At 37.2% G+C, this 27,073-nt stretch overlaps 1 protein-coding gene across 4 annotated transcripts in view; it reads right to left on the reverse strand.

Moving 5' to 3' along the window:
* RPS6KA5 (ribosomal protein S6 kinase A5) overlaps window positions 1–27,073 on the reverse strand; it is a 173,212-nt gene that overhangs the window by 35,115 nt on the left and 111,024 nt on the right. For 2 of the 4 annotated variants that reach the window (XM_044229718.1, XM_044229719.1), the window contains exons 6-7: window positions 13,617–13,700; window positions 11,131–11,234 (exon numbers count right to left, since the gene is read on the reverse strand). In XM_044229718.1, coding sequence (XP_044085653.1) covers window positions 11,131–11,234; window positions 13,617–13,700 — 188 coding nt within the window. Of the gene's footprint in view, window positions 1–10,203; window positions 10,491–11,130; window positions 11,235–13,616; window positions 13,701–18,415; window positions 18,472–27,073 lie in introns of those variants that run through there. The other 2 variants (XM_044229720.1, XM_044229722.1) reach the window with 2 other exon arrangements.

Raw genomic sequence — 27,073 nt, forward strand, 5'->3', positions numbered from 1 at the left:
GATCCCAGGGTCCTGGGATCGAGCCCCACATCAGGCTCTCTGCTCTGCAGGGAGCCTGCTTCCTCCTCCCTCTCTCTCTGCCTGCCTCTCTGCCTACTTGTGATCTCTGTCAAATAAATAAATAAAATCTTAAGAAAAAAAAAAAAAGAACAGTGAGATTACTCCAGATGGAACTAATGAGGGAGTCAAGAACGCAGAAGGCCACCTCCACAGCCTCTCCCAGTATGAATGAGGCTGACGCTTTTGACTTCAAGTTGATGGGACCCGTGGGTAACTGGCCAAGGGGGTGATTCGGTTGGCAGAAGGAGGCAGTGAAGCGCCTACACAGGGCCTCACAGGAACAACAGAAGGCCAGGGCTTGGGGAGCACTGACAGACTGACAAGGAGCACCCCAAATGCTAGCCATTCTAGTGCCGCCGATGGGCCCTCCCCGTGGCTGGAAGGAATATTCCTGTGTCTTATTCAGGGCTCTGAACAGTCTTCGGAGGCCATAATACAGTACAACTCAGCTCCATCCCCACCTGTGATGCAGAGGAAGCAGGAGTAAGTCGAGCTAAAGGATGCTGAAAGGAAGTAAGATAGAAAGCAAAGCGGAGGAACATGAGTACGGAGGGCAAGGTCATTTCCACCCTGCTCCTCTCCTTGCCACACCCCTCCCACCACGGGACTCGACCCTGCAGTGGCTGCAGGTGGGTCACGTGGAAGAATGTGTGGATGAAATCTGTGGTGAGGAACATTCGTGGATTAGGGGGCAACGAGTGAAAAAAACATCCAGAAACACAGATACCACTAATGGGTACACAAACACCTAAAATGAGGAAGAAAAGAAAAAAATGAGTGGCACATTGGGAATCAAGAAGACTTTATAAAATATGCTGATTAAGGACTTTATCATGAAAATGTAAGAAAGATATGAAAGCCAAGGGTTTGAAAAAATGATCTCTTAGAACAGGGTAAGAAATAATGATGCTTGTTCTAGTTATTCTATGCATAACTCTAAAAGCAAGACATCTATAAGCAGAGAATTTTAAAAAATAGAAATGAGTTCATTCAAGGTGTTACTGACTAATCAACATGGTTAGAATAAAATAATCCAACAGAATCACTATTTTAATTTTGCTTTAGAAAACTATAGTACGACACACAAAATCAGTGTACTATAGTAATTACCTAAAGACAGATACTCCTTGGGAGGACAGTTACCCAACCCAGAGGTCAGCAAACATTTTGTAAGGATGGTCTCCTTATATTCACAATAATCCCCTTGTGTCATTTCTTCCCTTCAGGTGTGCACAGAACCTAGTGACTTTTTTTTCAAGGTTTATTTATTATTTTAGAGAGAGGAAGAGAGCACGAGCAGGAGGAGCAGAGAGAGAATCTCCAAGCAGACTCCACGCTGCGTGTGGAACCCTGTGCCGGCCTCCATCTTGCAACCTGGAGACCACGACCTGAGCCGAAACCAAGAGTTGGACGCTTAACCAACGGAGCCACCCAGGCGCCCTGACCTAGTGACTTTCTTATAAACAATATTGTCCATAAAGGTGACAGGATGCCACTTTCATGATTAGGCTACAAAAGAGTTCAGCCTCCTGGAGGCTTCCCATTCCCTTCCAGCCTGCATGCTTTGAGGAAGCAAGCAGCCAAGTCAGAGAGGCCCATGTAGTGAGGAACTGACGGGTGCTCTTTGGCCAACAGCCAGCCAGGAATGGGGGCCTTCGGTCCAATGGCCCAGAGGAGTGGAATCTGCCAACAACCACATGTGCTTGGAAGCAGATCTTTTCCCAGGTGAGCCTTGAGAGAACTACAGTCCAGCCAGCATTCTGATTACAGCCTGTGAGTGACCCGGAAGCAGAAGGTGTAGCTAAGTTTCCTCATCCACGGAAACTCTGAGAGAGTTAATGCATGTTGTTTTAAGCCACTGAATTTTGAGGCGGTTACTTAGCAATAGATAAGGGATAACCGATATAAGGCCAGACAATAAATACTTCAGGCTTTGTAAGCTGTGCAGTCTTTGGGGCAATTACTCACCTCTGCTACAGTGGCCCCCAGAGCAGTCAGAGATCATACTCTGATGAAGGATCATGGCTGTGTTCTACCAAAATTTTACTAATGGACAGTGAAACTCAAATTCCATACAATTCCATACAATAAATGTAATAAAATAGTGTCCATCTTTTGACTTTCTCAACCCCTCAAGACCGTAAAAACCATTCAGAGCTCATAGGCCATACAGACACAGGCAGCAGAATGGATCTGGCTGGTTGTAGTTTTGCTAACCCCTGACCTAAATTGTACCACAAATATTATTATTATTTTGATAAGACTGAGACCTGAATTTCTATAACATTATGCTTATCATAGTACAATTAGACACATTCACAAAACATATTTTACTGATGGATTGTGAAATGCCAAGTGAACATCTCACATATTCTCAACATTTCAGAGTCAGAGAAAGCAAGGCAAAGAAATGACGCTGTCAGAGATGACAGGAGAACGGCGCACAGACTCTCTATATCCCGATTCCCAGGGGAGGACACAGGATTCAACTACCATGGGTTACAAAGCCCCAGGCTAGTGAAGGATGACACCTTCCCACACAGCAGTAATCCAGAGCCCAAAAAGAAGGGGTTCTTCACAGAAAGGGAATCAAAGCTAGTGGGAGACAGACAAGTAAGAAAAGCACGCTAGGTACATGAGATAAAAATAAGACCCAAGCTCAGAAAAGCTAATGAAAGCTTTATCGTAGGTAAAACTATCTTCAAATCTCTAAAGCAATATCTGGAAGAAACAGAACTCATGTATGTTCTTTAGAGGATGGGACAGCATTGACATGCAGAGGTTAGAGGAAGCAGATTTCAGCTCACGTTAAGGGAGGCAAGATTTTATACAAATGAAGTTGTTCAGTAATGGAAGGGGCTTCCCTGAAAATACCTCACATGAATGTGTCATCTGCTTAGTGACGGGACTCACCCAGAAGGGACAGGACCACTGGGACCCTGCTGAAGGGATTTGTATAGCAGGGAGAAAATTTTCCTCTCTTTCTAAATTCTTACTGGGTTTTAGATTTGATATACCAGAAAAACATTCTTGTTCTGGTTTTAAGCTACCCACAAACAGTTCCAGGCAGGTAGATAACTTGGAGTAGATGCTATTTTGAAGCAGCTCAGGTAAAAGCTTGGGAAAGGATGCAGCATTCAGGGACAAGCACCAACATGAAGGAAGAATTCAATGATGAAAAAAGCCCTTGGCTAATTAAGACAGGGACAAGAGAATGATACATTTATGGGAATGGTACATTTCTTTTTCACTTTGAAAATTTATGGGTTTTTTGTTTTTAATTGCAGGAGAACTGACACAATGTTACATTAGTTTGGGGTGTGCAGTGTAGGGATTAGCAAGTCTGTATGCTGTGCTCTGTTCACCCCAAGTGTGTCACCCCAAGTGTGTCACCACCCACTATAACGGCACCACTGACCATATTCCCTGCGCTGTACCTTTTATCCCCATGACTTATTCATTGATCACTGGAAGTCTGTATCTCTCAGCTCCCTTCATTTGTTTTGCCCATTCTACATGCCCGCTCCCCCCCATCCACCAGTTTGTTTTCTGTATTTATGGGTCTGTTTCTGCTTTTTTTGTTTGCTTGTTTAGCTTTTTAGATTCCACATATAAGTGAAACCATATGGCATTTGTCTTTCTCTGTTTGATTTATTTCACATAGCATAATACGTCTAGGTCCATCCGTGTTGTTCCAAATGACAAAAATCTCATCCTCTTTTATGGTTGAATAATAGCCCATTGTATATAAATCCAATGGTGCATATTGTTAAAAGAACAGACTATGAAAGATTTTACACCAGGAAGACAGTCAGAATCACTACCTTGAAAGGAAAAGGTAGTGTAGGATAACTTAATTATTATACTGCTAGAAATTTCAGTAACAACCAAAAACCAAAAACCATGAAATCATAGGTTAACAATAAGCTTTAAAGAAAATTATTAACAACATGACAAAATGGATAATTAGTTCATTAAAGGGCAAGAATCCTATTTAAGTTCTTGAAAAATATGTTCTAGTTTTAAGATTTTAGACACACTGATTCATGTTCTTCCTCTTTCTCAAACCAGAATGCCAAATGATTGATCTAAGGGCAATAAAAGCAATTTAAATTTGACCATCGCTTGGTTTAGAATACTCCTGCCTTCATAATCAGCAACATACTACCTCCCTGCAGGTAGTCCTAGGAAGGAAAAGAAAACTATAAGATGGCTTGTGGACGTGGACTCAAAGAGGGGGAAATCAGTCAGAGGAGGCACTATTTCATGCTGTCAGGTTAAGATTGCCCTTCACATCTGTCACCATGACAGGTAGGACCTTGCAAAGGGACCCGAATGTTCACAGCCATGACCAAGGTTTCCTATAATTCTGAGGCATTTTCAAACTGTTAAGAGACCCATTTAAAATAAGCAGAGTCATATGAAAAAATTTTAAATTAATGACTTTAACTATGATTTTAACAAGTATTACTGATCCCTTTGGAATTAAATGAACTGGAATAGTGAGAAATTATTTCCTTACTCATCTGTCCTGTAATAGGTATGTTCAGAAAAATTTAGCAGTTTTATTAAGGTAAAGCTGATGCACAGTAGACTTCCCACACACAAACATACGCTTTGGTAAGTTCTGACAGATGTAGACACCTGTGAAATCATTGCCACAACCAAAGAAAGGAACATACCCAACCACCCTCCAAAGGTTCCTGGTATCCCTTTGTCGTCTCCTCTGCCCTCCCCCAGTCAACTAACTGCCCCTCAGTCAATTCTCACACTTGAGACGGTTATATACCCCAGAACCTCTTGAATGAAGGGGAAGGTGGGGCGCCTTAAGGAAGGACTCTGAAACTTGATACTGTGCATCTTTCTCCCAGCCTTCCTGGAAGGGGCCTACAGCTTTTTATCAGAAGAGCTGTTTATTGGCAAAGAGGAATTAACCAGACTTTCTGGGGACTATTGGACTCTGGCTCTCAACTGACACTCATTCCAGGAGACCCCAAACATCACTGTGGCACACTAGAATCAGGGCTTATGGAGGTCAGGTGACCAATGGGAGTTTCAGCTCCATCTCAGGGTGGTTTCAGTGGGCCCCTGACGCCATCCTGTGGTTACTTCCCCAGTTCCAGAATGTGTAATTGGAAGAGACCTATTTAGCAGCAGGCACAATCCCCCCATGGGTTCCCTGACCTGTGGAGGGAAGACAATTACAGGGAAAAGGCAAAATGGAAGCCATTAGAACTGCCTCAACCTAGGAAAATCGTAAAACCCAAAGTAATATGGCATTCCTGGGGATTTGCAGAGATCAGTGCCACCATCAGAGACTTGAAAGGTGTAGGAGTGGTGACCCCCACCCACCCCCTTACCCATTTGGACTGTGCAGAAGACAGACGGATCTTGGAGAGGACACTGGAGTATCGTCAACTGAACTAGCTGGTGGACTTCAATGGCAGAGCTCTACCAGACGTGGTTCCGTTGCTTGAGCAAATTCACCCCCCCCCTCCATGCAGCTAGTCATGTGCCATATGCCTTTTTCTCCACCACTGACTATAAGGCCCACCAGAAGGACTTGTATTCAGCTAGCAAGGCCAGCAATGTGCCCTTACTCTCCTACCTCAAGGGTACATCAACTCTCCAGCCCTACATCTTAATGTAGTTTTCAAGGTTCCTGATCACCTTTCTCTTCTGTATCTCACTGATCTGTTATATTGATGACCTTATGCTGGTTGGACCCACTGAGCAAGTAGCAGCAACTGCTCTAGACTGATTGGGAAGATGGATGGATGTCAGAGGGTGGAAAATAAACTGAATCAAAATTTAGGGACCTTCTAGATTAGTGATTTCTAGGGGTCTGGGGGTATGGGGCATGTCCAAGGTGAAGGATAAGTTGTTGCATCTGGCTCCTCCTACAACTAAAAAAGAGGCACAATGCCTAGTGGGTCTCTTTAGATTTTGGAGGTAACATATTCCTCTTTTGGGAGTAGGACTCCAGTCTGTTTTCCAAGTAACCCAAGCAGCTGCCATTGAGTGGGGCCCAGAACAAGAGACAGTTCTGCAACAGGTTCAGGTTGCTGGTCAAGCTGCTCTGCCCCGGGCCATATGTTCCAGCAGATTCGACAGTGCCTGAGGTGTCAGTGGAATACAGGGAACCTCTAGCAGGTCCCTTCGGATCTTGGAGCAAAACCCTGTCATCTTCTGCAGATAACTACTCCCCTTTTGAGAAATAGCTCTTGGTCTGCTACTGGGCCTAAATAGAGACTGAACACTTCTATGAGACCTGAGATGCCTGTCATACATTGGGTGACATCTGATCCATCAGCAGCCCTCCCTCATCAGATGGGAGGTAGGAAACACGAAATGGGGCCTGAGCAGGTCCTAAAGGCACAAGTTACATGCACCAGCACCCCAGATGCCCACTCTCCCCACTCCTGCTCCAATGTCTTCTCTCTCCGAGCCTGCATCTATGAAGCCACAGGTGGTTCCTATGATAGCTGACAGAGGAAGAGAAGGCTCAGGTCTCATTTACAGAGAGTTCTGCGTGATACGTAGGCACTACCCACAAGTGGACAGTTGCAGCACTATAATTTCCCTTCTGGCACATCCCCGAGGACATGGTGAAGGGAAATCTTCCCAGAAGGCATGACTTGAAGCAGTGACCTGGATGTTCACTTTGCTTGGAAGGAGAAATGGCCAGATGTGCAATTTTATACCAACTCATGGGCAATGGCCAATGGTTTTGCTGGATGGTCACGAACTTGGAAGAAGTAAGATCAGAATATTGGTCAACGATATATGAGTAAGAGAGATATATGGATAAGTCTCTTTGAATGGGGAGAAAAATGGAGAGATATTTGTGTCCCATGAGAATGGTCACCAAAGGGTGACCTCAGCAAGGAGGATGTTAATAAATCAAGTAAATAGGATGATCTTGTGTAGATAATCAATCAGTTTCTTTCTCCAGTCAACCCTATTATCATGTTGGGCCATGAACATAGTGGCCGTGGTGGTAAGGAAGGAGGTTATGTGTGGGCCCAGCAGTATGGATTTTCCCTCACCAAGGCAGACCTGGCTACGGCTCTTGCTGAGTGCCCAATCTGCCTGCAGCAGAGACCACCACCAAGTGCCCAATATGGAACCAATCCCCAGGGTGGTCAGCCGGTTACATGGTGGCAGGCTGATTACGTTGGACTGCTTCCATTACAAAAGGAGCAATGTTTCATCCTACCTGGAATAGATGCTTACCACAGATACGGATTTACTTTCCCTGCAAATGACCATCTGAAGACTTACAAAATGCTTTATGCACAGTCATGGTATTCTACACAGCATGGCTTCTAATCAAGAAACTCACTGCACAGCAAAAGAAGAGTACAGTGGGCCCATGGTCCTGGAATTCACTGGTCTTACCAAGCTCTCCGCCATCTTGAAGCAGCTGGTGTGATAGGACAGTGGAACAGCTAGGTGGCGCTATGTCGCAGGGCTCTGGCAAGGTTCTGCAGAAGGCTGTAAATGCTCTGAATCCACATCCAATACATGGTGCTGTTTCTTCCATACCAGGATTCATGGACCCAGGAATCATGGGGTGGAACTGGGAATGGCACCACTCACTATTACTCCCAAGTGACTCACTGGCAAAACGTTTGCTTCCTATTCCGCTGACTTTTTGCTCTGCTAGCCTAGAGGTCTTAGTTCTAGGAAAAGGAATGCTTCCACCAAGAGACACGCAATGAATAATTCCATTGAGCTAGAAATGAAGATGGCCACCCAGCTACTTTGGGCTCCTTGTGCCTCTAAATCAATTAGCAAAAAAGAGATTTCTGGAGCAGCTGGGGAGATCAATCCTCACTACCAAGGGGAAACTGGACTACTACTCCACAATGAAAATAAGGAAGAGTGTCTGAAATACAGGAGATCTCTTAAGGTATCTATTAGTATTACCAAGCCCTGTGACTAAGGTCAACTGAAAACTGTAACAACCCAATCTAGGCAGAAGTACTAAAGGCCAGGATTCTTTAGGAATGACTGTCTGGGTCACCCACAAGGTACTTGCTGAAGACAAAGGGAATATATAGTGGGCAGCAGAAGAAAGTAGTTCTAAATACCACCTATGATCCCATAACCAATTATAAAAATTGCTCTATTTCCTCATTTTGTTTTGAATATATATCTGTGTTGGAATATATGTGCATAAATCATTTTAATATAGATGTTACAATATGTCTTTGTTGTCTTTCTTCTCTTATTCGTTTTTCATGTAATACAAGATGCACTGGCTTTATATCATGGCCTTTAAGAACTGTTAATTTTTATCATAGTATCTAAGTTATGAGCGTTCAAGAAGAGCAAACATCTCTTAAGGATTTTATGTAGGGAGTTTGTGGGTTTTCCATTGTATGTAGGATAGCTGTATCACGTTTGGTGGAATTATGACTGTGTTTTTGTCTTTATTTGGAGATTCAGTTCAGTTTAAGGAGAAGTGCATGGCTGCCGAATTGACAGGGATGGACTTGTGATGGTTAATTTGAAGTGTCACTAGACGGGGCTACAGGTTGCCCCAATTTAACACTGCTATGTGTGTCTGTGAGGGTGATTCTCAATGAAATTAGCATCTGACTTGGACACAGTAAAGGAGAATCCTCTCCCCAGTGTAGGTGGGCAGCAACCAATCCCTCGTGAACCTGAGTAGAGGGGAAAAAAAAAAAAAAAGGCAGAGGAAGAGAGAATTCAGCCCCTTGCTGCCTGCCTAACACAGGATGCTGGTCTTCTGCCACTGGACTGGGCTTTACACCCACAGGATCCTCTTATTCTCAGGATGGGGTCTCCAGCTTGCAGATAGCAGCTCGTGCGACTTCTCAGCCTCCATAATCATGTGAGCTGATTCCTTATAATACATCCCCATATATTTATAGAGAGAGAGAGAGAAAGAAAGAGAGAGAGAGAGAGAGAGAGACCCTAATGGTTTTGGTCCTCCGCAGAACCTTGACAATTAAGCTCTCTGGCAGCCACTCCAGTGAGTACACAATGGCATCTCACATGCTTTAGTCTGCATTTCCCTTAAGACTAATGATGTTGGTCATCTTTTCATGTGCTTATTTGCCGCTCATATATCTTCTCTGGGGAATTATTAAGATCTTTTGCCCATTTTTCAGAACAGAGGGGCTTCTTTCCCCTTGAGTTTCCAGAGTTCCTTATGTATTCTGGACACCAGTCGTCTCTCAGATGCAGGAGTTGTCATTTTCTCCCAGTCTGAGGCTTGTCTTTCCACTCTTTTGGTTTCCTTCAAGCAGCACATGTATAGAATTCTGATGAAGTCCAATTTATCAGTGTTTCTTTTACGGACTGCACTTTTTGTGTCCTGTCTAAGAAATCTTTGTCTAATACAAGGTCACAAAGATTTTCCTTTATGTTTTCTTCCAGAAATGTTGTGGTTTTAGATTTTACATTTAGGCCTATGACCTATTTTTAATTTTTCTATAAAGTGCAAAGTATTTATTGAAGTTCATTTTTTCCCCATATGATAGCCAAAGGTTCTAGCATTTGTTGAAAAGACTATCTTTTCTCCACCAAACTGACTTTGCACCCTTGTAAAAACAAAACAAAAAACAAAACACAGCACAGTTGTCTATATCTGTGTGGTTCTGTTTCTGGACTCTTTATTCTAGTTCACTGATGACTGTCTATCTCGATATGAAAACCACAGTGTTTTAATTATTGTAGCTTAGAAGCCCTGAAATCAACTTTGGTCTACTTTGTCAAAGGTGATTTGGCTATTCTACGTCTTCTACGTACCTGTATGAATTTTACGTTGTCAACTTCTATGGAAACAAACTAACAAAGAAACAAAAACCCAAAAACATCCTGCTGGCATTGTGACTGTGATCAATCTACAGATCAGTTTAGAGAAATAACATCTGAACTAGACTGAACAGCAGCTCCCTCCCTCACGAGTGCTTACCAATACTTCACTGACTACCCAAGGGGAACCTTCTGCAAGTCTCTGGCCATCTCTCTGACTCTGCCCTATGAACTCTAGCTGCCCGGTCCTCCTGGACTCAGTTCCGTGTCCTCAGCTCTGCCTGGGCCTCCCCTCCCTGTGCTGCAGCCTGGATACTCTCTCAAGGCAGTAAGCTGGGCAATCAGAGGGCTCACCTCGTTTATTTTCCGTCTCTCTGTGTTCACTGTCCTTCACCGCTAGATGCTCAATGTCTTCGAGAATGCTGTTTCATATATTTTGCCCATTTAAAAAATTGTTTCAGGCAGGAAAGTAAATCCAGTCCCTGTTATTCCATCTTGGTGAAAGTCTCAATTTTAATTTTTAATGTCAAATCTGTTCTCAAAGTTATGAAATTCAAGTAAAAACAGGACAAAAACATAACTAGTAATTAGTATAATATTTTATCACTGTGTGTTTATTTGTTCATTCATCCATTTCATTCCAAAAATATTTACTGAATTCTGCACAGTAAGCACTGTGCTGGCACAGGAGCAGACAGTCCTGAAGATCAAAGCCAGACATGCCCCTTGCTCTCAGAGCTTACAATCTAGTGGGACAGACAGACATTAATCCAATAACTATGAACACATATGTCACCCTGCGATTGTGGCAGTTGCTATGAAGAAAAGAACAGAACAATGCTACTAGGGTAACCTACAGGAGGGTGGTTTTATGGTACTTGTTTCTATTGAGCCTAGATATCCATAAGTGGAAAATATCACTACTTTTTCATTATTGCAAAGAAATAACATTTGATACAGAGTGGGAAAAAAAGTGTCCAACAAATACACTTCCCAATATATGATGTACTAGGTTAAGATAACATATCAAGTGCTTTGGAGCACATAAAAATTTTGACACTATCCTTATGACACTTAAGATCTAAGTAGGCACATAAAATAGAAAGAAATGCAAATGTTATAGATCTACATTCTATATGAATATAAATGGATGTTTACCACTTGGAAATCATTTTGTCTACCCTCATTTAAAAAATTATCTTTTCTATCAGCCTTGAGTTCAGCAATTTGATAAGCTTCTTTGAGAAAACAATACATTTATTTTATTTTGTTAAGTCTTACCTAGATATCTCAGCTTGGGAATTCTTCTCCCCATCGACAGTGAAAGGAGATGCTCCAGTTAGTAATTCATACATTAGAACACCTAAACTCCACCAGTCAACTGCCTATAAAACAATAATGTCATTTTATAGACTATGAATATATATTTTTTAAGAAAGAAAAATAAACAGAATAAAACTATCTATTTGAAAAATATTTTAACAAAAAGATTCTGTATAGAGCTTTCTATGTAAGGAGTATTAAATGAAGCACATGCAAGAAAAGGATATTTAGAGAACAAATATCTGGGTATTATCAGAACACAATTTAAACACAGTGAAGTCAATCAAGGGGCTAAAGGTATTTCCACTATTTCTAAATCATTAAGTAATGGTTTTACTTTGATTAATTTAAAAATGTTTAATTTTAAATAAATCTAAAAAATTTTACTTATTATTATTTTTTAAAGATTTTATTTTTATTTGAGAGTGAGAGAGAGAAAGAGAGTATGAGACAAGGCAGGGTCAGAGGGAGAAGACGACTCCCCACTGAGCAGGTAGTCTGATGTGAGACTTGATTCTGGGACTCTGGAATCATGACCTGAGCTGAAGGCAGTCGTTTAACCAACTGAGCTACCCAGGTGCCCCAAATTTTAAAAATTTTAAGTAAAAACTTTAGACTTATGATGGGGGGAAAAGAAGGAGAATTCAGCATTTTTTTTTTTTTAGAAAGTTTTTTTTTTTTTTTTTTTTTTGGTAAAGATTTTATTTATTTATTTAACAGAGAGAGAGATAGAGATCACAAGTAGGCAGAGCAGCAGGCAGAGAGAGAGAAGGAAGCAGGCTCCCTGCTAAGCAGGGAGCCTGATGAGGGGCTTGATTCCAAAACCCCAAGATCATGACCTGAGCTGAAGGCAGAGGCTTAACCAACTGAGCTACCCACGTGCCCCCAGCATTTTTATTAATTATTTAGCCCCCCCAAATATTATGAAATTCCTTGAACTCAAAGAACAAAAATGAAAAAAAAATCCCATCTACTGATATCATATTTCATAACCACCGAAATCAATTCTTCTTAAAGGACCCATCACATATATCTTCATTTATGTGAGTCTTCAATTGTGGGAAACATGAAGACTTAAAATAATATAAGATAAAATGAGATCTAAATGGGAAACCAATTTATAAATGCAACTACCTGAACTAAGAACATAGCAAATTATATATAATTTAAAGAATCCTGAAATTAGTTTTTTTATAATTAGGCAAGCCAAGATTTGAATATCTGTTGAATGCACAAGCTTGTACCAGTAAGATATTAACTGCAAGCTAAAATTTTTAACCCTGCTTCCAAATTTCAGGGAAAAGTTTTCAGAGAGATGATACAAAATTTATGAACCTAGAACTATTTTAAGGAAAATGCATAATGATGACATAAAACATGATCAGGCGCCTGCAGTCATAAAGGAGTGTAGAGCCAGAAGCCACTGATAAGCACTCTGCATATATTGTCACATTTAATTAACTCAAAGTCATCAAGCTGTTCCATGAACAGGAAAGAGTATTTATTGACTAGCTGTCTTCCAGACCTCAGGTATACAGAAATTCTAGGAGGTTCTATAAGGTTTTCATCTCTAAAAATTGGTTACATTAGGTCTTGGAAGGTAATTTTCAAATTTTAAGTTATAAATTCCTATCAAGCTGCTGGGGAAAACAGTTTCCAAGAATACCAGGAAGCAAATGAAAGCAGCAATTCAATTATTTTATTCATACAAGCCATCTTACTGCCGCCAGAGTCAGGACCCTCAGAATGTTTTGCTGCTGGATTGCAAACCAGCTGTTGAGATGACACAGATCAATAATCAGATTCCTAATCATATGGCCTCAAACCAATACCACACCAACTTGAAGAACAGGCTTTAAGTATATGTCTAGTCATTAGTAAGGAGACCAAAGATTCACCACACCGAAGACATCTGGGTTGAATGTGTGGGATTTTGAAAGGGGATGAGGGATAGGGGAATATGAGGAACAAAAAAATAGCCAAAATTCCTTATTTAGAGAAAATTGTTAATACAGCAAAACCATTAAGATAGCACTAAAGAATCTATACCCTTTAATACAGAAAGAAAAAATAGGTGACCTAGATTTTATAACAAAACTGCTCATGTGCTTCCTCTACAATCTTCACTTTGCACATACAAAGGGAAGTGAGGTTTTTAGAGGACTTAGGAAAACAAACTTGGACTATCTTGAATGCAGGATTTTTTTCTTTCTCCAAGGATTGTTACAATGCTTATTTCTGTTGAAGAGATAATCAACAAAGTCTATCTTTCTCTTCTAAAACACTAGATATCATAATGTGTTCATGTATACGAAGCAAAGGAGAGAAAACAATGAAGGTAAGACAATACCAGAAAGAGGTCTCTGTTGAAGAGACTGGACTGAGTTATTAACTAGGGTTCTTATTATACATTTTATGAAGATATAAGGAAGTGTAGAACATACCTTGTCATGGCCTGAATCTCCCCCTCTGACAATATCCGGAGCCATGTATTCAATAGTCCCACAAAAGGAATATGCTCTTTCAGCCTTAAATAGTCAAACAAACAAAAAGGCATTTGATTTCAAGCCAGACAAATGACAAAAAAGTCAATTTTACATGTTACTGGTTGAGATACACCACAGTAGAAAAGGAGTGGTAGAATTTACTTGACAGACTACCCCCTTCTCACCAGGACAGATCATCACCTACATAGTGAGTCCTGGGTGTGTGTCCTATCCAAAGACTTCCTTTGCCTGAAACCCTCCCATCCATCCATCCATCCATCCAACCATCCATTCATCCATCCGCTCTTCTTTTTTGCACTATGTATGTATATTTCCATTATTGGTCTCTTGTACCATTCTTTTTGTAAAACCTCAAATAGTCCTAGTAGGGTAACAAGAACTGTTTAGTACTTTAAGACTTTATTTCCAGATAGGCAGATTGGGAAAACACTGGGAAACCTTCAGGGAAAAAAGAGACCAAATTCTAAGAAGGAGAATAGGGAGCCCAAAGATGAAAAATGAGGAAAGGTATTTTTTCCCACCTTATTTTGTTTAGGTTTGGCACTGCCAATCATACGTTTAGTAATAATGAGCAAAACTATTTATATTTTAGAAAAAGCTGGTCTTTTAAAAACAGTTATTTCTCTTTTGTAGAGCTTTAAAAAGGTCCAGATTAAAAAAAATAAATTTTTAAATAATTGTGTCATATGACTCATCCCAATAAAATAAAGGAGAGTAAATATCTAAATTATTATACAGATATATTAAATAGGGAAAGAAATTCTCTATACAAAATACATTCCTATGGCTGTATCTAAAACTTTTTAAGGCACTTTGATTCCCTTAAAATATTTTACAAAATTACTTTAAAGGAAACTTTTCAATTTATACTTTACTCTTCTTTTACTAGTCAGTTCTTAAGAAAAATACACATTCCTCTTATTTACCAATTTTAGAAGTAAAGAACACTACTCTAGCAATGTTATAGAATGAATTAGTAGAAGTCCTTTACTTTATTAGGGGAAAGTTAAGCACAGAGACAATAAATACAATGAATTTATTTAAACACTTTGGTAACAAATGTATTAAAACTACTTAGTTATTATATATATATGTCATGTGTCATATGACATATATGATACATCATATATAATATAGTTTAAGATTAATTTTCCTCTTTTTATGTGCTACATTTGCTGAAAGATTACTATCCCTAGAAACTAAAAGAAATAATTTACTTATGTTTATATCTTCAGAAAATTTTCTTTTTTTGTTACTTGGTAGAATAATGTGATTGAATAGCTAATATAAACCATATATCAAATATTATCTCTCTGCTTCATCATTTCAGTACCAAATGATAATTTTGTATTAAACTATGAGAAAAATTAAAGCTAAATAAAATTGGTTCTATTTAATTTCTGCATAAAAAGTAATGAATAATTTTTAACTTTGTTAGACATGCTTAGAAAAAAATGTGCATTAGGAAGCATTCATCTGTTTCCTGAATGATTAAAAAAAATTACTACAAAATTACTTTTCAAAAAAACCCCAGACTTCATAAAACCAGTGTTTTTAGTTAATACACTATTCATTATGCAATAGCTTTTTTTCGGATAAGCCAGAATCACTGTGTAGCTGACATAAAGAAACATGAAAATTACTAAGTCAGGGTATTATTTGATCTCATCTTAAAAGATACCTTTAAAACATTATATCCTAAATCAAGTTTAGATATATTGAAAATAAAAATAAAAATAATTCTCCAAACTGGCTTAGGAGTAAAAAGATAATGAATTTTGATTGATTGCTTCTCTAGATTTTATTTATTTAGAAAACTAGTCTTTTTAGCAAATATAAACTTTCATTTCCATTTATAGGCAGCTCCATGTCAAACCATTTTGAAATCATACACATTTCCTTCTAAGAATGAGACAATGATTTAACTTTACTAGATGAGGATCAAGAAAATATGTACTCTCTTCTTTAAAACACTAGATATTCATAAGTTTAGTATAAAGAGTGTAGGAAACACACAAATCATATTGATTAAGTGCCAGAAAGGTTTGACAGTCACCACCACTCCCCATCTCTTCCTTTCTCTGACAATGAGAACTATGGAGGTTCAGTTCTTGATTGTCTCAACAGAGGGAAAGCTCAGAACCACATTAAGTGCTCAACGAGGTATCGTCTACCTTCTCTGTGTGATTTTTGAGCTCCTTCTTAATTCACTTTAGGTTCTCTGTTTTGTGTTTGTTTTATGTGTTTTTTGGGGTGGTGGTGGTGGAAGGGAGTAGGTAGTATCTACATTAATATAATAATTATTTATTTGATTGAAATTCCAGGAGACAGAAAAATCAAAGCCTAAGAGTTGGGAAATTCCAGTTACTGAGAAGTAATAGTGAACAAAGCATTTCTTAAGTTTCTCTGTTATTTTAAAACATTACCATTTTAGCCTCCTGCAATTCTGTATCTGCTTCCTCTTCCTCAATGGAAGTGTCGCTTCCTCTAGGTTTTAACTTACAGTATATCAGCCTTGAATTCCTGAGAGTTTATCTTTCATCTGTAAACATATCTCTAATTTACTTTTCAATTTGTGTTTATCTGCATAGAAAGACACATGTTATCTGGAGGGTTCGTTGAATGCCTTTCAAATAATTCTATCAGGAAGATAAACTGATGAGGTATGACAGGAGAAGGTCAGTAGTGGGGGCAGGAAAGATTTCTAGGTAATATTTTATGAACTATGATATAAAAAGGCTAGGATAACAGAGCTAAATTCTGTTGTTTATTATTTGTTCAAAATATCTTTATGGTAATAGTCTTCTCAAGGAGAAAAGGCAATCAACCTACTTACCATTTAAGTCCATGCTATGTTATAAGCAACATTACTGATTAAAGCTAGCACAGAGTTAAAAGATTATAAATGAGAATTTACTTGAATGTAAAAATGGTAAAAGCAAGAGTGTGTGTACCATCCTGGCAGATAATACAGAGTATTCTTGTGCTTAAGTGATCAGCTGATCAAGGAGGTTTCAGTGTTTCTTAGAGAGAGAAAGTCAGAGAGCATGGGACAAAAAACGGGTTTCCTTCTAAAGAAGAATCCAAACACAAATTCAACTGTCAAACTCTTAGACATTTCTCAATAAATACTAGGTTAAATCATCCCTAGTGTTTATTTGCCAATGTTTTATTCCAATCTTGTGTGTTTAGGATAAATTTGTAAGTTAAATATAAATCCACCAGTGAGAAGTTTTTCCTCCCTCCTGTATTTTTTCTCATTCTAATTTTGACAAATCTTCTCACAAGTATCTAGAAATGTTTGAATTTTTAAAAAGAAGCAAATAATGCACTGCTAGTAATCTATGACCGTGCTCACTAGAAAGGGGAGTCCCTAGATGCCAGCCATGAAGAGGGTGCAGAAAACCAGTGAGGTAGGCATATGACCTATGCTGTAACTACACAAAGGGAGGGCCTTAGCTTAGAAAACAAACACATAAATATTCCCCTTGTGAAATCAAATTCCGAGGCTTGTGCCCCTTTGTAGATTTAGGGCCTGAAACTCTTGTCCTCCATGGTATGGGGAAGTGAAAAAGTCTGGTCAACATGGTGCTACTCTGGAACACATGACAACCAGAGAAATTTCCACAGCCTAGCTGGATTAGGGTTCACATACACAAAGCCCTGGAGTCTGAACATTTCTAAGTATGAGAACTGGACTCCTCACACCAAACAAATACCAGAACAACAATCTATAAAAGATGAGTATGTTGTAAAAGATGAAAGACATAAAGGAAGGAAAATATCCATAAAATAACAAAGCAGTACAGAAAAGATTAGGGAGATATGAAAAAGCAAATAGAATTAAATAAATGAAAAAATATAGTAATAAAAAACAGGCTGATTAAACAGAATAGACACAACTAAAGAGAGAATCTGCAAACCAGAAGATACAGTTGAGAAAATACTGCAGAAGTCCCAAGCAAACAAAATAAAAATATACCCATGATGGGAAATTCCTATTTCTTAACATGAGTGATGGTTTTAAGAGTTTGCCTTATAATAATCCCCTAATCCATACATTTATTTTGCTTTTGTTTTTGCAAATGTTTTATTTTAAAATAAAATGATAAACCATCCCATAACTAGATTTATCTATGACAGCTAGATTAACAATAAATATGCAATAAAAATGTAAAATAAAGGCATTTTAAGACAGAGTGTTTTCTATTCATTAAGCATTGTTAAAAAGACATCTAAAGAGTGTACTTCAGAAATAAACTAAACTCACAAGAAAAGAGTTAAGTTGTAAGAAGCAATGGTGAACAGAGAAAACAGATAAATGTGAGAAAATCTAAACAAGTATTGAATTTTAAAATGAAAATTACAAAATAATGATTAATTTGGGGAACATAACACAACATGGGATCAAATAATAAGTAACAATAACACAGAAAATGAGATGGATAATTGAAGTTAAAACATTCCATGTTCTTGCAGTGGTCATGACAATTACAGACATAATTGTTAAGTCAGCATATCAGTTAAAAACTTCACGTTAATAACCACTAAAAGAATAGAAGAGTATATAAAACTTCTAGACCATTATGGAGAAATGAAATAAAGAAACCCTAATAATCTAAATAGGAAAGTAGGGGGAAAAGCAAAGAGAAACTGTGATAAAGAGAAACACAGAGCAAGATAAGAGAAATAAGTAAAAATATATTATTAATCATAATATACAGATTTTAACTCACCAGTTAAAAGATAGAAACTCTCTGGATCAAAAACAAAATCCAGCTATATGTTATTTACAAAAGGCACACCTAAAACATAATGACAAAGAAATATTGAAAGTAAAGAGATGGAAAAAGATATATCAGACTAGCACTAACCAACAGAAAGCTGGAGTATTTTTATTAATAGCAGGAAAATAAATGTTACAGCAAAAAGGATTATTAAAATTAGCTAGAACTATTACATAATAATAAAAGGAACATTTCACTAGGGAATGATACTATTCCAAACCTGAATGCCCTCAACATTTTTTGAAAAGCCTTAAACTACATAAAGCAAAAATGGAGAGATCTTCAAGAAGAAAGGGACAAATTCACAACTGTAATGGGCATTTCAACTTATCTCTTTTATAACTGACCAATCAAGCAGGAAAATAATTAGTGAAGCTATAGAAGATTTGCATGATGTTTATGAGAATACATAAAACTTTTATAACAGAGAATATACATTCTTGTCAGGCATACATGTCATATTAACAGAAATCAACCATATAATAGGTCACAAGGCAAATCTCAAATTCCACAGAAATAAGATCATATACAGTTTGCTCTCCAAACAGAAAGCAATAAAATTAGAACTAATTTACGCAAAGATAACAAAAAAATCCTATCTATTTGAGAACCTAAAAACCCATTTCTAAATAATTCATGGCCCAAAGAAAAAACAAAATGAATATTAGACTATTAGAATAATAGTAAACATGCCATATATCAGAACTTGTGAGAAATCTCTAAAGCTGTTGTTAAAATTCAGTTTCATTAAAAATGAAAAGATTGTTACCAAGCTGGAGGTCCAACTTGAAAGTTTAGAAAAAGCATATGAAAGAAAAACTCAAAATGTCAAAAAACCAAAGTAATAATGGAACATCAGCAAAGAAACAGAAGAAATGAGAAGCTTGAGAAAAGACCGTTTCTTAGAAAAGACTAATGGGCAAATATCTAGCAAACTGACCAAGAGAAAAAAAGAGGAAAGTTGCAGATCAATAATATTAATAATATAAAAGGAAACATTCTTACCCTCACAGTATTTAAAAATAAGCAAATTCTATGAATATGATGCCAAAGAATTTAAAAAGAAAAAATATAACATTTTCTATAAAAATATAACTTACCAAAATTCACTCAAGGAGAAACTGAAAACCTAAATATTATTATAAATATTTTTAAAGAATTAAATAAGTATTTGAAAAGCTACTCACACTCACTTAGGAGGTGGGAGTTAGTTATAGAGGTGCATTAAGAGGAAATATTCAGAGGAATAGGATTTCTATCTACATATATGATTCTAAGAGTCTCATGCTCTGCTGACTGAGCTAGCCGGGTGCTGTACATACATGATTCTAAATTCATTTCATGATGTTAGTATAAGCTTGATATCAAAATCAGAAAAATGTAATATTAGAAAAGAAAATTATAGGTCAACTTGACAATAAAATCCTAAATAAAATATCAGCAAACAAAATCTAGCAAAATGTAAAACAACAACAACAACAACAACACTGAAAGTAGTTTGTTCCAAGAATTAAAAGATGGTTTAACACTCAGCAACAAATCCTAGTAATATAAATTACATAGGTGATTAAAGAGAAAAAGCATAAGAATATACTTATATCAATAAACAACTAGAAACTAACAATATAATTCATCTATCAAAAAACCTACAGTAAATACTATACTAAATTGTAAAACCCAAGACATATAGCCTTAAAGTAAAAAGCAAGAATATGTACAAATGAACGTGACAGAATGATAAAGCTAAACCAAACCATTGACCCACAAGCACACACAAAATAAAGATAATGAGGATCACAAAGATATAAAGCCATCATTAGTAACAAGGTGGTTCTGATTTTTTCTCTTAATATAGTCATTTACATAAAAAATCCAAGTGGATCTGTAAATTAGTGGAAAATGAATTCAGCAAAATTCCTATGTACAAGATCAAAAACATTCCTATGTGTTGCCCAAAAAACCATAAATATTCTAGTTTTTTAGATAGGAATAAATAAAGTTAATAGAAATGAATCTAATAATATAAGTATAAAGCATAGAAAGTTATTAAAATATTATCAAAGGAAATAAATAACTAAATAAATGGGAAAGTATGAATATTCATTTATGCTCATTAGTTGATAGGAAGATTCAATATCCAAAGATCACAGTTATTTCTGGATTTATAAATTCAATTCCATAATGCATATGGAGGAACGAAAGACCAAAAATAAAGAATACAGTGAAGAGTCAGATGAAAGGAAGAGATAATGGTAGAATAAATGTGAAGAGGAGAAAGATCTCACCTCTCAAAAATCATAGCCTTTAAGATTTTTTATTTTGATTTAGAGGGAGGCAACCAGACAAACGGAATTGAATGAAGAAAAATAGGAATAGAAACAGACTTGCAGTTGTGTATAGGAATTTGATATATGACAGAAGTTACCTTTCGAATCAGTAGAGAAAAGATTAACTATTTGATGATAGTTTAGTCAACTAGGTTAATCTATAAAAAGAGATATAATAAGATCCTCACTTTGTTTTTATACAAAAATTAATTCCCAGTAAATTAAAATTTTTAAAGTGTTATTTTTTTTAAAGATTTTATTTATTTATTTGACAGATAGAGATCACAAGTAGGCAGAGAGGCAGGCAGAGAGAGAGAAGAGGAAGCAGGCTCCCTGCTGAGCAGAGAGCCCGATGCGGGACTCGATCCCAGGACCCTGAGATCATGACCTGAGCCGAAGGCAGCGGCTTAACCCACTGAGCCACCCAGGCGCCCTAAAGTGTTATTTTTTTAAAAAGAAAGCCAAATATCTTACTGCATTGAGATAAAAAGAGATCTTGTTTTAAAAAATTCAAAGAATTCAACAATCCAATTTTACACCTCAAGGAAGTGGAAAATGAAGAACAAACTAAACCATAAGTTAGCAGCAGGAAAGAAATAAGTAGACCATAAATAAATGAAACCGAGAAAAGAAAAACAATAGAAAAAATTTAACAAAATAAAAGTTGGTTTTTTGAAAATATCAACAAGACTGAAAAAATCTTAGCTAGATTAAAAAAAAAGAATCAAATAAGTAAAATCAGAAATGAACTAGAAGATGTTATAAGAAGCTACTATGAACAATTATACACCGACAAACTGGATAAGCTAGAATGGATAAATTCCTAGAAACATACAATTTATCAAGACTGAATCATGAAGAAATAGAAAATCTGAACAGACACATAATCAGTAAAGAGACTGAATCAACAATCAAAAACCTCCTCCCAGAAAAGCTCAGGACCAGATGGCTTACAGGAAAATTCTAAAAAAAAAAAAAAAAAAACCCTTAAAGAAGTAGTAAGACCAACCCTCCTCAATTTTCCAAAAAATTGAAGAGAACACTTCCAAAGTCATTGGATGAGGGCAGCATTACTCTGATACCAAAGTCAGCAAGAGATACTGCAAGAAAACTACAGACTTATATTTCTGATGAAGACTGATAGAAAAATCCCACTTAGATACAAGCAGATCAAATTCATCAGCACATTTAAAGGTTTATGTGACATGATCAAGTGAGGCTTATTCCTAGAATGCAAGGATAGTTCAAGACTTGAAAGTCAATCAACATAAAACAGTGCTTTAACAGAATGAAGAACAAAAGCCACATGATCACTTCAACTGATGCAGAAAAAGCATTTGACAAACTTCAGTACCCTTTCATGATAAAAACACACACAACAAAGAAGGAATAGAAAGAAACTACCTCGATATAGTAAAGGCCATATATGAAAAGCCCCCAGTAAACAGGAGACTCAATGGTGAAAAACTGCAAGCTTTTCCTCTAAGATCAGGAACAAGGGAAGCCTGCTATTACCACTTCTATTCAATACAGAACTAGAAGTCCTAGCCAGAGCAGTTAGGCAAAAGCAAGTAAGCAAACAAACAAACAAATGACATCCAAAATTGAAAGGAAAAAATAAAATTATCTCTATTTGTAGATGACATAATCTTATACGTAGAAAACCCTAAAGATTCCACACAAAAAAACTATTAGAATAAGCACATACAACAAAGTTACAGAATATAAGATCAATATACAAATATCAGTTACATTTCTTTACATTAACAACAAACAATCCAAAAAAAATTAAGGGGAAAACATCCCAATTAACATAGCATCAAGAATAATACAATGATCAGGAAATAACTTAACCAATAAGTCAAAAGACCTGACAATGAACATGATAAAATATTGTGAAAGGAATTAAGGGAGATAGAAATAAGAGGAAAGACATCACCTGCTTGTGTATTAGAAGATATAATATTGAAAATGTCCATACTATCATACTCAGAGTAATCTAGAGATTCAATGTAATTTCTTTCAAAATCCCAACGGTGTTTTTTTGCAAAATAAAAAAAATATTAAAATTCATTTGAAATCTCAAGGGACACTGAATAGCCAAAACAAACTTGAAAGAGAAGAATAAAGTTGGCAGTGTCACACTTTATGATTTCAAAATGTATTACAGAGCTACAGTAAACAACACATCTTTGTAGTGGAATTAAGACAGACATACCGAGCAATGGAACAAAATAAAGAGCCCAGAAATGAACCTTACAGCGCTTTCAGTCAAATGATCTTCTTCAACAAGGGTGTCAAGACCACATGGTAAGCAAAGGATGGTCTCTTCAACAGATGATGCTGGGAAAAATAGACAACTGCATGCAAAAGAATGAAGCTGGACCCTTACTTTACACCAAATACAAAAGTTAACTCAAAATGGACTAAAGATCTAAGTGCAAGACCTAAATATAAAAATCCTAGAAGAAACAGAGGGAAAGTTTCATGACACTAGATTTGGCAATATTTTTTGGATATGATACCAAAACCACAGGCAACAAAAGCTGACAAATGGGACAATATCAAAATTAAAAACTTCCCTGCACCAAAAGAAACAAAGTAGAAAGACAACCTACAGAACAAGACAGAAAATTTACAAATTGCATATCAGGTAAGTAGTTAATATTCAGAATATATAAAGAACTACAACTCAACAAGAAAAAAGCAAATAACCTGATTAAAAACCAGGCAAAGAATTTCAACAGACATTCTTCCAAAGATGATAAACAAGAAACCAAAAACCACATGAAAAGATGTGCAACATCACTAATCACGAGAGAAATGCAAATAAAAACTATAATGAGATATTACCTCATACTCATTAGGAGGGCTGCTATCAAAAAGGCAGAAATACTAAGTATGGGTGAGGATGTGGAGAAACTGGAACACTTGCACACTGCTGGTGGGAATGGAAAATGGTACAGCCTCTATGGGACACATTAAGGATGTTCCTCAAAAAAAATTAAAAATAAAATTATCATGGGGGAAATAAATAATATAATCATATGATCCAGCAATTCTACTTCTGGATATATATCCAGAAGAACTTTAAGCATTATCTCAAAGAGGTATTTGTATACCTATGTTCAATGTAGCATTATTTGCAACAGCCAATAAGTGGAAGCAACCCAAATGTCCATTAGTGGATGAATGGATAAACAAAGTATGATATACACATATATTACAATATTATTTGGCCTTAAAAAAGAAGGAAATCCCATCACATGCTATAACATTAATGAACCTAGAGGACATTATGTTAACTGAAGTAAGCCAGTCACAAAGATAAATACTGTATGATTCTATTTATATTAGGTATCTAAAGCAGTCAAACTCACAGAAACACAAAGTAAAATGGTGATTGCCAGAGGCTGGGAGGAGAGAAGACTGAGGAGTTATTGCTCAATGGGTATAGAGTTTAGTTTTACAAGATAAAACATTTCTAGAGACCTGTTGCACAATAATGTGAATATAGTTAATACAATTGATGTACACTTAAAAATAGTTTAGATGATAATGTTTGTTTTAAAATTTTAAAATTAAAAATTTGTATTTTGCCACAATTAAAATTTTTAAAAATAATTGGATATAAACATGAAAAGATTAGTAAATTTGATTTTATTAAAATATTAAATCCGATGATGGCAAAAATATCATTAAAGACAAGTGAAGACTTGGAAAAGAAATAAAGTATATAATTACAACTGACAGGTATTTAGAATATTTAAGGTACTGCAGAAAATCAGTAATATCTGAAAAAAACTTGCAACATTAAGAAAACACAGAAACCTAAATGTATCTTAGCAGGAGAATGGAGAAGTAAACTGGGTAATTCATTTAAAGTATTATACAGAAGCTAAAATAAATGAAAAATTCATATTTATCAACTTGGATACATTTCAAAAATAAGTCAAAATACTTTGCAATATGATATGCCATTTACGTACATTTTAGGAACATAAGCTAACAGTATATATAGTTTATGGATATATACATATGAAGTAGGGGTACTAAAACAAGATTAAATTCAACCCACCATCTACTACTCTTTGCCTGCACTTGTTAAACTAAATGTGGTTGGAGTAAACAGAATCAGGCTGACCAATTTCACTTTAAATCCAAGACCATGAGCCTCAAGTGGGCCTTCAGTGCTGTCCAGCAAACACACTCATTCCCTAATCCATTCACTTTCCCACAGATGTGGCTACTTATTTTATATCTTCTCCTCTCTCCTCAAACTCCAATGTCTCCTTTTCCTTCCTTCTCCTTTCAGTGAGAACATAGAAGCAATCAGAAAAGACCTTCCGTAAGCTCCCATTATCGCTTCTTGACAGTCACGTGCATCTGGGCCCAGCAACTCACCCTTCTCTCTTCCTAAGGATAAACTGATGAGGCCACTAGCTAAGGGCAGCTTCCCCACTTATGCACTGAGTTTATCCCTCCCAAGGTCAGCATTCCAGCAATCTTTCCCCCACCCCCCCATTATTATATTGACCCCTACTTCCTTTCCAGGAATGTGTCAACCAGCATATGATGTCTGTCATTTCTCCTACCTTAAAAAGACCTCTCTTGACCCACTCCATCCTCTGCATCCTCCTCACACGATTTCACTATTCCTTTTTACCGAGTTGCTTAGGTTGAAGGACAATGTGTCAATTCCCATTAGCTCTCTCCTGAGATTTAGACTGAGCCAATGCTCAATCTCCAGTCCTCACCTTATTTGTCCTTAACAACAGTACCTGACATAGTTGATCGCGTTCATCCTAGAAACATTTTTTCACTTGCTCCCAAGACAACACATTTGTCCATTTTCTTCCAGCTTCCCAGTCCCTTCTTCCCAGTCTCCTTTGCTGGCGCCTTCTCCTCTTTTTACTCAAATCAGAGAGGCCTGCGGTTCAGAGCTTTGTCCCTTTTTCTTTCCTATCTGTACTTACTCTATTGATACTCTTCTCTATTTCTTTTTAAAAAATACTATATTTATTTATTTGAGAGAAGAGATAGAGAGCAGGGAGGAAGAATGAGAGGGAGAAGCAACTCCCCACTGAGCAGAGAGCCTAACGCGGGGCTCAGTCTCAGGACCCCAGGATCATGACCTGAGCAGAAGACAGACATTTAACCGACTGAGCCACCCAGGTGCCCCTCTCCTCATTTTCATGATTTTAAATATTACTTACATACCAGCAAGTTCCACGTTTATATCTCTACATGAGACTTCTCCCTCAGACTCTAGACTCAGATCTCCTACTGCCCGCTGGCATCTCTGTACGTCTAATAGTCTCAAACTCAAGCTGCTTAAATGCACTCTTCTACCTACCTGAAATCTTTCCATCAGAAGCCCACCTCATGCTAGTTAATAGCAACTTTATTCTTTCAGCCACTTTGGCCAAAAACCTTAGGGCTCCCCTGATTTTTCTTGCCCTCTCAAATCCCATGTCCAATCCATCAAGAAATTTCATTATCTCTAATGTCAAAATGTATCTAAAATCTGACTACTTATTGCAATTTACTCTGCCACTGCACTGTCTAAAGCATTACCATCTTTTGGTTGGATTAGTGCAACCATTTCCTAACTGGTCTCCATGTATCTAGACTTGCCCCACTACAAGAACATCATGCCTGGCAAACAGAATCACTCTTCTAAAACAAGTCAGATCATCTCATTCATCTACTCAAAACTTTCCAATGACCCCCATTTCACTTAAAGAAATCACAGTCCTTACAACAGTCTTCAACGCCCTGCATGATCTGTACAATCCTTCCTCCATGTCCTTACTTCCTGCTATTCTGAGCCTCACTCATTCTGTACACTTACACTACATTCCTCCTTATTCCACAAACAGCCCAGGCATATTCCCACTCTGCATCTTTCATGCTGATCTCTCTGCCTAAAAATCTCTTTACCAAGATACTGACATTGCTCATACTCTCACTTCCTTCACGTCTCTATTCAACTGTCACCTTCTCAGCGACACCATTCCTGAACCTGTTTTAAAAGTCCAACTTTTTCAGGTACCTGGGTGGCTCAGTTCATTAAGTGTCTGACTCTTGATCTCAGCTCAGGTCATGATCTCAAGGTTGTGAGGTCGAGCCCTGGGTTGGGCTCTGAGCTGGGCATGGAACCTGTTTAAGGTTTTCCCCTTCCCTTTGCCTTTATCCACCCCCTCTTTAAAAAAAAAAAAGTGCAACCTCTTCTCACCCTGATATTCCCTATCCCTTTTACCTAATGTATTTGTCTTCT

Source organism: Neovison vison, chromosome 13 (genome assembly GCF_020171115.1).
Source record: "Neovison vison isolate M4711 chromosome 13, ASM_NN_V1, whole genome shotgun sequence".
In the NCBI taxonomy this organism is placed as follows: domain Eukaryota; kingdom Metazoa; phylum Chordata; class Mammalia; order Carnivora; family Mustelidae; genus Neogale; species Neogale vison.